This window comes from Ascoidea rubescens (genome assembly GCF_001661345.1).
Source record: "Ascoidea rubescens DSM 1968 unplaced genomic scaffold ASCRUscaffold_8, whole genome shotgun sequence".
Classification (NCBI taxonomy): Eukaryota; Fungi; Ascomycota; class Saccharomycetes; order Ascoideales; family Ascoideaceae; genus Ascoidea; species Ascoidea rubescens.
This window is the reverse complement of record NW_017962920.1, coordinates 778,612-791,727: the sequence shown is the minus strand read 5'-3', so window position 1 is coordinate 791,727 and position 13,116 is coordinate 778,612. Positions and strand designations below refer to the sequence as shown.

Here is a 13,116-nt window from a genome sequence, read left to right as displayed (position 1 = left end):
CCAATTTCAAAGATTGTTTTGGGGAACCAGCTCTCAATATATCAATTGTTTGTAGAACCGAAACAACAATTGATGAAATGCCAACTGAATGGCGGAGCAGCTGCTTCATAATGCTGACTGATAACGTGCTCTGTACATTTCGCAGAGCAATAGCCAGTTGCTGTGTGCTCAAATTTGAGATTCAATATAGTAAATATTCTCAATACATAATTGGTTTGCGTTGATTATTGATTAACTTTAGTTTATAGCATTCTCGATAATTTCGCTATATAATATCATTTTCAATAATTATGTTATGTATTAAATCCAGTAAAAATCTGTTAACTCAATAATATCCCAAGTAGTCAATAAATATCAAAGGAATCCAATGTAAAATGTTGCAAGATCAAAGCCTCCCAATAGAATTGCATTCCGACTGTGCGGCAGCAAATGGATATTATTATATCAAATCATATATGTTTAAAACAAGTAGCACCATCGCCGAGAATGCTAGGACTTCTTACTAAAACATGGCTAAACTGCAAGCCATCTTGTCCGCAGATTGCTGAGCGATAGCGACGAAGAAAAGGTAGATTTGCAGAAGGCTTACCGCGGCCGCGGATGACACGCTAATTCGACCTCAATCTAACGGCAGAATTAGGTGGACACCTTTGGGAACCTTCAAGCAGTTGTCAGCACACACCGAGTTGTTAGGACCTGAATGTGCAACATCGCTCCGACAAATGTGTTCACCGCCTCGGTAAAGTGAGAGCGAGGCCCAGCCACTGCCTTTATATCGATCGATCTTGCAGGAATGAAGGGGTCTTTTGCGATTCTGAGATGTGCGTTGCTTGGGATGCCTCATCTAACTCCTCAAGCAATGCGGCAAACAAAGTTATTTTTATGTTGGCGTGCACACGGTTAACCCATCAGTGCCGGTGTTAGGTGTTTGTTTGTTGCCGAACAGCGTATTTTTTGAGGAACTGTCCACGCTTGAATAACGAAGTCTATTATAGCTTCGGTTCCTAAACCAAAACAATTGAATAAAAGTTCAAACAAAGAGCAATTGAATCTCCCTGCAAGTTTTACCTTCTATGTATCTTGGGTCATCAGAAGACAATTAGTGATGGATCGTAGGTGTGACTGCTGTGCTTGTAGCATTTTGTCTGTGAGCCACAAATATATATAATTCTTTTTCATAGAAGCTATGAAATCAATCAAGCAATAATAATCCAAAAAGGCTTAGAAGCCAAATCAATAAAATTAAACAAGACATGATTTTACTTGTTGAAGGGATGTGTTTGATATTTTACCGCTGAGTGGCGATACCTCTTACAGAATAATTTAGCTGCTGCCCTTCTATCATGAACAGATGAACCAATAGAGGCTGCGTTGACGGGAACTCTCTTACAGTTGTGCCAGGATGAAGTATGCTTGGATGTGTTGGGACTGGGGAAATTGCTAGCAGGGATGAACGCACAAATGTCTTTACATTATAAAGCCGGGTTATAACTTTTTGTTGATCAATATTTGAAGACCTGCTTTGAAAACGCGCCTTTATTAAGTCCGTCAGTGAGAGCATTAAATTCACTACCACTAGTCAACAATTCCCACGATGGATGCTTGTTACACAACCACTAGCCCGTTTTTGAATTTTGAGGAAGATATACCCACTAACTTATTTTTATTCGTGTTGTGTTTAGCCCAATCACAGTTAGAGTACGTAACGACCTCAGCTAAAAAAGCAGGTTTCGATTAAGCAGTTAATTGGGATTAGTTTGGATATCTTGACTCCCATTTATCACAACTGCGACCCACTAAACATGGTGCACCCATCTGCCAACTCACTATCGGATCAGCAGTTGCAACACCACACCGCTGAAGATTTCCAGCTATTAGTAATCATCCACGAATTAAACAGCGAAGTGATAACTGTTCGGCATCTAGCCATGTGTAATTTTCTTAAGTAGCACGTCATATGAGTTGACCCGTAGAAGTAGGGCTTGCGAATAAGACTACTGAATGTTACATTTTTCATCCATTAAGCTGAGAAAAGTGTATTCATAGATACCAAATAACAATGGATGTTTTAAGCTTGACGATCAGCCCGAACTCCACTTTGAACGACTGCAAGACCATTTGGTTGAACATTGATGTGATATTGGATTTGAGCAGTTTGACTTTCGCAACTGAAGATTAGTCGAGTCATAAGAATATCCGTTAATAATATTTGCGTGCGGTGGTCAATGTGCTTTAAACTGGAACTCATAGCTGGCTCGACTCCAGTGACTAGAATTCGAAACTGTTGAGGAGCATTATGAATCATTTGTACCAACTTATATGGAATTGTTTGATTGTGGAAGTTAACTCAATTATTTGCTTGCTTGTCAAACCATATTCCGCAATATCTACCCAACGAAATTGTTTATTAGAAATTGCTGCTTTTCATTCACGACAAAACAATGTAGTTGGGGGGTCGATCCGACGATTGGGAGAGACATTGAAGCCGCGACTATATCTCCAACGCTATAACTCTCATGCGTAATCACTGGACAAGATGTTTTGAAATTGTCAATCTTATGAGGCTGAGAAAACTTAGGAGCAACCAGTCTGGCTTTGCGAAAACCACAAGTAATTACGCACTTTTCTCTGAACTCTCAACGACCGTCAGCTGGTCCCTTTCGACAACTGAGGCCAAGTAGCTGGTAGGAATGGTTATGAAGCGTCGGCTGATCCTCTGATCAACAGGCGACTTCGCACAGTTCTTCAAGATTCCATGTGCTCACAGTGGTAGGAGCAACAGAAACAGCAAATATATATCATGAAGGACAGCAGCCTGCAGTGGTATCTTATGACGCTCACTGAATCGACTTTGCACATTATGAGTGCTTCAAAAATAGCATTGAGCAGTTCCATTGCTTCCAGCACATTAATGCATGTTGGTGTGAGGAGTGTTTGACATCACCAAGTTAATCAGTCGCCTCAGTGACTGCAACTGATTTCACTCAACACAATTGATTGCTGTGAACACGATCATTTCTTGTTTATTTGAGCTGATGGAGCCAGCCTAGTCATCATTCTTTCGGAAATTTGTTGAGGTATCGTTTGAAGCAATTGCATTTGCACAATCTTTGTGACTGAAAGCTGTTCCAGTTATTTCTCCTTACATAACTCCAATAGATATATCATGCAGTGCTGATGAATTTCCTGCTGAAATGGCTGTATATGGGGGTTTTCAAATAAAACATTGCCGATTATGAAAACGACAAGTTGAATCGACAACAACAGCGCTGCCATGACGAATCCACCGCCTGTAGACTGACCCATATCTGCTGTAAGGAAGTGAGACACCGACGACACTTGCATCATCCAAGTTGCTTTGCCTCATTGGCTTGTCAATTGGAGCATATCGAGCACATTGATCTCCCTTTAGTATCGCAGCAGCTGACTTCGACTTTCATGACTCATATAGAAAGGATACTTCAAATTTGATTCCTTCGGATTTGCAAGATTCATTGAAAAGAATAGAGGCAAACTTATTTTTAGCTTTCACCATATGAGACATCTATTTCAGTAGTCCATGAGTAAATTCAATGGAGTATGAGAACTTTGCAACAGCTAATGCTCATTTAGCAATTGGTGAATCAACACGATTTACTCAGTAATCATCATTGATGCCGAATGAATAGCGACTTTCCTCAGCTGTTACAACTGACATGGCTTACTAGTATCATAGTGAGTTGGATCTAAGGCATCAGTGGCCTGTCTTGCAAATCACCAGTCATTAATTTTGGTCCCTTTTGTTTTGTGAGAAGACTTACATGTTGAACCACCAGTAACAGAATCTGCAGAATTAATAGCACTATCTCTACCATCAATCGGCCTGGATAAACTATTCGTCCAAGGCAATCTGTAGTAAATAGGGCAACTGCAAATGATATATCTCACTTGCAAATGGTGCGTAAGCTGCACTTTTACAAGATAGTGCGAACAATACCAGCAATCTTGTTTGAATGAGAAGTCCACCCCCAGATCCAATCAACGACAGTACAAATAGCGATGAATTCACAAGAAATAAAGTAGAACAAGTTGCAATTCAACAGGATCGTTTTGAATCCATTCAACGGCCGGATGAGCAGCACCAATCACCTTCGGGTGCATTCCGAACTGGTTCAGAAACAAAGCGAGAAACTGCGGCTGACGAGCGGCTTAAAGTGGCGGCAGTTCAGCGCTTTCAAAAATCATTTATCTGATCGGGGACAACGATACCATCCCAGTTCTTTGCTTATTGGCTTTCTAAATCAGGCCTAACCGTGCAAAGGTATCAGTGCTGATCCTGAAGTATCAGCAAAAGCACAATCATGAACATGAATGGCCAAAGGATTGGCGTCATCAAACGAAATCTTGTGAGGCCCTGTATGTTGAGTGAGTGCCGTTTCAGCATAGGCTGCGATCTACTCCAGCTCAGAATTGATCGAAGCGGCAACATAATCTACCATCGGACAACTTAAGAGATGAACAATTCCATTCAATTATTCATTAACCGCAGCTTCTCTGGTTAGATAACGTATTTCTCCACCTAACAGACGTAAGGGACCTAGTCATATCATAGCAGCTTGACCACCAATAATACCACACTTCTTCTGTAGAAGAGGCAATACGTGACTGCCATACCACCCTTTGTGTAGCGCCTCCTCCAGCACTGGACAGGCCAATCCGCCAGTGAACAACGTATGGCAAGAAGAATGTAAAGCATTATTGTCTCTGTCTGCTTCAACATCATTCGGAACAGTAACACGCTTTTTGATGGAGGCTCCAACCGACGGAGAAAAGACAACTCTCTTTCAATTGAACACCGAATCCGAGATAGTATCATTATCAGCTGTGGTCAGCTTGTCTCATTTTTTCCTCTGAACACTCGGGACACTGCTCAGAAGCTATTGTTGCTAATTCTTGGACTTCAACGAAGGTGAGGAAGAGTAAAGGAATGAACAAGGTAGAAAGGCTGGCTCGCCCAACGGAATGGAATCTGGTCTTGCTCACAGGTGGTCAGGGCAGCTAGTACGGTGGCCCACTCCGAAAGTCCGAATTTGCATCACAGGGCAGCTCTTATCTGAGGGTATGGGTAATAAAATCTACAAATTATTTCCTGTTCAGCGATGATAACTTATCACAGCTAGATACATGGTTTGACAGTAAGTTACAACCAAATGTAAAAATTCAAAGGCATCTTCTGCCAATTGATTTAGCTGAGAATAAGAATTGTCAAAGTTTTGATAAATCAATTGCTGGCTTTCATCCTGCAACGTACGGGGTAATCGAGTTGAATATGGCCCATTCTTGGTGAATGAATTAATCCAAAGCGGTAAGGTAATAGTGTGGGATTTCAAAAAATTTAAACTCGATTAATTCTGTCAATTGGCAGAAACTCAGATGAACACGTATCTCAGGTTTTGTTGGAGTTTGAAGTTTTCTGCTGTGCGGCTGAATCCAAGTTTTGCAAGCGATAAGATAAAGTATTATATGCTCGCAATGAATGGATTCAATTTTCAAACTTAATAGAATCAAACTAAGAAATGACACACATCGTGAAATTAATGTCAAGTGTGAGAATACCAATGGTTGATTATAGTTAGGTGCTCAAGCACTGAGCCATTGAGTAGTAGGATACACTAGATGATATCCGCTCAAAGTCATTGAACCACCGTCGTTCTTCTTTCAACCGAATGTGTTCGGTAAACAAAATGAGCTCAAGGATAGTATAACTGATGGAGCATTAAAGCAATGTTAAGTTTGTTCTTCTGGTCTACACGAAGTACAAGCGCTGAAACTACACATTTCAATAAGTAATTTATGTGGATGAATCCCCTGCAGGATTGTGTCAGCAATTACTGCTGTTCATGGATAATCTGTCACTCAATCAGAAACTGATCCAATTTGCTGTTAAACTCTCGAGCTCACATCAGATTCAACTGATCAATTTATGGAGTCATTAGTAATAATTGAGTGATTACACTGTCTACCGACCATTCTCGTTAGACTAATCCGATAATGAACTTCAAACAATTATTTTGAAATGGCTTTGCATCAAAACAAGGTGCATGCAAGTATGAACGGGACCTCATTAATTCAATCTTAAAGAAGAGGCAGATAATTGAAGGAGATTTATAGCGAGAAGAATGAAATAAGTATTGAATGACTCTGTTGTTGCAAATATGTTTTGATTCTTAAGATCTCTATTCGAACATTGTGCCCAGATGTTCCAGTTAATTCTCACTATACATGATGATCAACGGTGCTTAGATATTGAAACCGAATGATAAAGTCCACGATCCTTTTGGTGGTCAAATGTTTGAACTCAACAGCAGTGGGGAATAAGATATGTTAAAACGGTCATAAATTTTGCGTGAGAATGTTTCAATTATTGAGATGAGGTATTGTTTGCTTTAGAGAACTCCTCATACAGAATTTTAAATAGGGATCAATTGAATAAATCAATCAAACGTAACCGATTGATAGAGATATTGCAATGCAAGTTGAAAATGATCAATGTCAAATGCGATTGACTAGTATTTGAAACATCTCGTCACACCATTCGATTGTGGGTGTGAGTAGCACCTGTCGGGGTCCACGTCGACGGGTATGAATAATACAGCAAATGTCAATATTAAAAATTCTTCCCCAATTATATTTGTGATTTTAGCTCCGGCATTACATAGAGTAGCGCAGGTCATAGCCGTTCCTTCTGTAAAGAATATCAACAATGGACAGGTTATAACAACTGGTCTTGAGTGAAAAATGGCAACAAACTCGATCCCAGAGTTAGTGATAATCATGTTCAATGTTCGATAGAACTCAGACCAATTCTGATGGTCACGAAAGCACCTTGGAACCGTCTGGTCAACATGGATTACTAGACCTTCAAGCAACAAATTCTAGCTAAAATTGATATTGGTGTTAACTTGATCTTAATTAAATCAGCACTACTTATTGAAGATGTGGAACAGAACGTAACAAAACCAATAACAAATAAAATTGAGGATATTCAAGGGGCTCCTTTTACCGTAGTAGTTGCGGATCCGAATGCAGCGCTTTGGGTGGTATCAAAATCATGATGAGCTATTCAAACATCTTCCTTTCAAGGTCGAAGAAACCCAGACAGTTAAAAATGGTGTCTGCTACATCCAACGACATCAATTCATTTGAAGATAATGACATATGTCCACCAGAGTCAGGACGAACCCTTCAAGAGGAAGTAGTCCAATGGAGGGTGGAATTAGAATTTAAGTGTAAATGAAACGGCTCTCAACTGTTCACAGCCTGAATAGATGAAAATGTTTTTTTCAAAAAAGTTGGTCAAGTCTCCAAAGATGGATCTGCTGGAACCATCGACTGTGATTACACAGTCACATCAATGCTTTGAATTGGCCACGATAGATGACCGACTATCGTTCAGTAAGATGCGTGGATTCCTTGAATAGTGGACGTGGATTTTATCCAGTTTAGATAAACTCTTTTTGATTAAAATATAGCGTTTAAACATTAATATAAGGGTTGTAAGTGAGCAAAACAGATTTAATAAAATTGAAACGTCTTGCATTTCAGTGCATTTTTTCTTTGCATTGGATACCAAGTGTGCAACAGCATCTACCCTGCCGGTTCCACATTTCAGGACTAATCCGAGGTATTCATTTATCAAATCATTCACTACTATTGACTTGAATGCAATATCATTTTTTAGTTAAGACGATTCTACTTTAACATCTGGATATGATTTATTATTGTAGACGGCTTCTATATGTTATCATATAGTTATTTTATTAATGCATTTGATATTTTTTAATGTTCTCGATACAAGTTGATTTATCATTTTGGAGATCGCATAAAAAGATATTCTTCTCTTTTGAAACCGATCGCAATGCAATATTGGCCTTCTTATCATCCATATTATATTATTTACTCTCTAGATAATCTGTGTTTCTCATTTCTGCTTATAATTCGTGATATAAACAGCATGCATGTGATTGAAATCATATATTGCTTACTCTTTTTGTAAGTAGCTGATTAATGTATCAAGGAATTTATCTGTGTCGTGACTGTCATAAGATATTTGTACTATTCACTTTGCGATAGTCGTACACACTATTAACGGCAATAATACATTGTTTTCGCGTTTTCGATCAAAAATAACAGGCAAAGTCGAATGAAAGAGTCCAATGGGAATGACAACCACTAAATTTCCTCATCAAAAAACCAAATTCTGGATCGTCACAAATTGGATCATCAGACGATAATCTATTATGATATGACGACAAATTGTAAATGAATAATGTCATATCAAGTTTGATAATCTGCTTGCAGAAATTCAAGATAAAAATCTAGAAGACATAAATGTGTCTTAAGTTTTAATATTGTAGAACCCCGAATGCAAATAAGTAAGCACTGAATGTCACAATACAATGTGCAATTAAAACCTTCGTTGCTGGAAAGCTAACTCACGTCATTAGTTTACTTTATAATATTATGTTTGTCCGTTGGGCTCCATAGCTGGGGGATTAGCACAAAGTATCGTTGAGTTTTAAAAAAAACGTTGATTTCTTTGTTGAGCGGCTTGGGAGCTACAATGATTTCGACTGCTACAGATTTTATTATTAAAAGAGTAATCTCATTCATTATTGGTACTGAGCTTGCTCTAAGAATCGTAACTGTGGGATTTACAAACTGAGCAACATTGACTGATCAAGGCAAAGAAAAGTATACGATTGATGTCGTTGCTAAATTTTGGATGTCAGTCAGTAGGATTGAATGCAAGCACTTGAACGCCACATTGAGAATCCACTGTAACATTGCTATTGGCTTGTTTAGGCGATTGGAATGCAGCATCCTGATCAACGTAGATTCAAATAAAATTGTGGAAAGCAATGACATGTCTAAAAGCAATGATTCATCTATGATTTGGAGCATTACACCTACTATTTAGTTTGTTGCTTCGATTCGCTTTTCATTTTCTCAGTTCAGACCTTATGCATTGTCAAGAGATAGATGACGTGCAGTGACTTGATGATTATACTCTTGTTCTTTGCCGAAGCATTAGAACATGATTGGGTTGAATCCGATATCGTAGTTGGTGAAACAGGCTGATCCGCTCGCCAAAGAAGGCAATCATTGAAGAGCAGAAGTTGAGTCAAGTGATGAATCAGCTGTTTCGCATTAGAACTGTGAAACTTTGATCAAGACAGAAATAAGGTCGGTATTGCGTATCGGTGAATCAATTAGGACATATAGCTGCTCGTCCTAGGTAGGCAGATCTCTACTTCACAATAACTATTGTTGTAGAGGTGAGAGAACTTCAATGTAGTGATTCTTTTGGATCAGAAGATGAACTTTCTCATTCCTTTAACAACCATTTAACTACACTGAGAATTGTTCACTGAATCATTAAGTAATGATGTGATTCAAAGATCAATGAGAATCGAAATTGTGAACAAGAATCAACTCACTTTCACAGTTGGGAACAAATTCATTCATAGATGTTGTTGATACTAACATCTGTAGTTTCTGATGCATCTCACGCTGAACTGAACCATCTCACCAACTTTGTGAAATGATCGTTTAACGTGAGCCGATTATTTTTACGGACCTTGCATCAATTTTATTTACAAATATTTTAGAGATTTACTCCGATTAGCACACTTACAGAGGGATCAACTTAACCAACTTCTCATCTGCTGCCGTTAAGCATTCGAGATACTCAAGGAACCCCTATCAATTACAGTTTATCAAAGTTATGTATCAGTTCCTTAGAGTATTTTAATTTGCAATTGTCCCTCTATCTATTATTGCTTCAAGCAACTCTAATACTACAATTAAACTATATCTGTTCTTAGAGAAAGTTAGGGTGCGATTAGAATTTTCAACGATGTCTTAAATGAATAACATTCCAGTCTCATATCAATTCTAATTCAACATTGCCTTTTTCATTGTAGCTGCCAAATCCCTTTTGATGTCCAGAGATTCTTTCTATCATCTTTATTTATTACAAGTGATATAAGAAGCAACTTACTATTTATTAATCGAATAAGTTTGAAGATTTAAAGAACGCTCTATAGTATAGATATATTCATTGACAGAGTAAAACAAAAATATTTATATAATATTGGGACGACTGATCGATTAGATTTTTATATAGATACCCCTCACATATTTCATCACTAGGTAGAATCTGAACTAAATTGAATTATCGGTGTTAGCAAAATGAGTCAGATGCTCATTGAAATGAATGAAGTAATTGGGAATGCAAGTAATTCTTGAAAAGCTACATCTCTTGGAAATATATTGAAATTGATCATTTTTGAATGCAATATCAGGGGAGGCCAAAGCAAGTTCAAATGGATTCAGCATAAGCAGCAGGGTGTAAATCCATTGGTCTCTATGCGGCTTTGGTATATTGAAGGAACAGAAATGGTGCAACATATCTTCGAGACAAATGCTTAGCTGGGAGCGCACCCGAAGAAGCAAATCAAATGGAATTTCATTCTGCTGCGGACAACCTCCTAATCATCGATGCATGTTCAGAAACAGCAATGCTATCGAGCTTTGCGGGCTCGATAACACCAATCAACGACTTGTCAGACGCATTTACGTTGCTTAAGAGAGTGAGATGTCCTTGGTGTGCTGGATTTGGTGTTGACAACGGAAATGGCAGACATCGGAATCAATTTCAGTCCGCAGGCAGAGTGTTATTAATTGAGTCGTCTGATGACTTCGAAGTTAGAATGGAAAGATGTTGAAAAAGTGGCTCTGTGGAGGATAGTGTTCATCGATGATCAACCCCCTGTTGGATATGTTCTTAGGTGCTGGTGCCACAATTGCTGTTGCAAAGAATGTTGAATTGTTAGCTGATCTAAACCGCAAACATACTATTGAAGGCGGTGATCTGTGACAACAGTTTTGCAAGAGTACAGCAGTAAGTGCTTGTACATATAAAATACCTGTTATCAGGTTCACCCAAAGCACCCGAGCTGTTCCATTTGTTTTATCAAATCGGCGGAAATTAGATATAATAAACTTTTTCAACAAAACATTGTTCGATATTGAGATTCTATATAGTATATAATTTTAATAAGTAAATGGTTAATATCATTTATCATTTAATTTCTTTGAAAATGCTTCTAATTTTATGACTATGTGTTGACGCATTCGATGCTGCTAGATATCTACTCAGAGAATCTGAAAAAATATTTCCGTTTAATGTCAAATAAAAGAAGTCGCTGAAAAAGACATTTTATCTTGGAATAGAAGAATAGAATCTCTACGGGTTAAGAAGCAGTCAGAGATTCTGAGGAGTTTATAAGATAGTCCTCCCACTGTTAGTTGTACTAAAGGATGATCATTGCATTCATTTCACCAAAACCAGTTGATGATCAAATGTAAAGCATCGCCAACCTAAATTAAGAATTCATATCCTAAGGGTAGGATAGAACCCTTCCAGTCAAGGAACCAAAGGAATTGAGATTAACAATAGTTGAAGCGATGATAACTTCTTGATTGTAGAATCCACCAATGTCAACGATGTAGAGGCAAATGCTGTTCAAATGCAGGTTGACGCACTCAATGTGAATCAGCAATGAGATGAACATTGAGAGAAAGGCAGTTAAATCAATCTTTTATGGCACTTGCACACAAGCAGGAATGTCGTCCGAAGATCCATCAAAATTATTTCAATTGATTCTACAATCTCAGAGCATTGTCAAATGTTGAAGTGTCAAGTACGAGTTTACCATCAAAGTGACCCTCAATGCTGTTCTTGAGTTAGGCAACTGAGTTATAATTGCTACTTGGTGATAGATTGTCGAGATAATTGATTTTTATTTTCAGAAAGCTTGAGTCGATTCTCAATAAAAAGATGAACAAAAAGTGACGCAACGGAACGATTTCCACCGATTAGGATAATATCGGACTGAAGCGCTTTTAGTTCATCAAGTATCATTTGAGATAATATGCAATGCTACTCTGCTTCATTCATAAATAGGTTGTTCTCATCGGATTGTGACAACCCGTAATGTGATTGATTTTTTCAAAACAATAAGGAAGCCCAATTTTGTACAAGGCACAAACCACGCTTTGGTCTCTCCTTGCTATTTGGTCAGCGGCCCAAAAGCGGTAACCAACTGCCGTTAATTAAAACGCTATTGGTGATGACATTCTTCAATTGTCTCATATTCGGTCAAGAAGCCGGAAATAAGTGTGATATCGTTGAATATTGCCATTGATAAAATCATTGGAAAAGCCTTATGATTCACACCATATTGTTACTCTTTGAAGGCACCTGATTAAATATGTACTAATGGACAAACTAAATGACGTGTTACCGCTGAGGTCACAAATGAAATGCCATAGCTAAGAAACTGAGCCATGAATTGTTATATATGAGGAATTTCTCAATATTTCCAACCATCGTCGGCTTCTTGGCATCTTCGGTCAACATTGGTTTGAAATACACGAACTGCAGGTGCTTTCAATTTTTACAATTTTCGCACTTGCAAATTCAATTGAATTTTATCAGAAATGTCTTGCGGATATTTCTTGCAACACTGAATTTGCTCAATATTCATTGGATGACGCAACTCTGCGGATCCAATGTGTTTCCTTGCAAGGTTGCTCATCATTATCTGCTTCGCCATATCAATATCATGATTTGTTCTTGCACCCAGACTGGCATGGAGCATATTCAACAGTTGACGAACGGTGAATGAGCAGAACTTTGAAAAGAGCTAGTCCCATCGTCAAAAAATTTCTGATTGAATTGAACAACTCTGAAGGATTTCCCTTGAAGAATACTCTCCTTTTTTTTATTTCAGAACCCATCTTCAAGATTAGAATGCTTCATCAGGAGGATAACAATAAATAGAATAGTGAATTGCCAAATTCAAGGATGTGTCACCCTTTCTAATTTAGACATACCGCAGTTGTCAGCGGCCGCTACTCAATGCAACGTTGTCATTCAATATTATTTCATCCCCGCAGAACTAACATCATTGTAGTTATGCCCTAAATCTTAAGCCGATCCCTTTGCTACATATCTTGTCCTAGACGAATCAGAACAATATTTATTTTGTCTACCATCGAATATCCTCT

General features: G+C 38.3%; 1 protein-coding gene across 1 annotated transcript; it reads left to right on the top strand.

Moving 5' to 3' along the window:
* Positions 1–2,059: 2,059 nt before the first annotated feature.
* On the top strand, positions 2,060–12,889 carry ASCRUDRAFT_8754 (uncharacterized protein; the record flags this gene model as incomplete). The annotated part of the gene is made up of 3 exons (XM_020194962.1): positions 2,060–2,153; positions 10,833–10,910; positions 12,840–12,889. The coding sequence occupies 3 exons, from the start codon at positions 2,060–2,062 to the stop codon at positions 12,887–12,889; spliced, it is 222 nt and encodes a 73-aa protein (XP_020046860.1).
* Between the last annotated feature and the right edge of the window lie 227 nt (positions 12,890–13,116).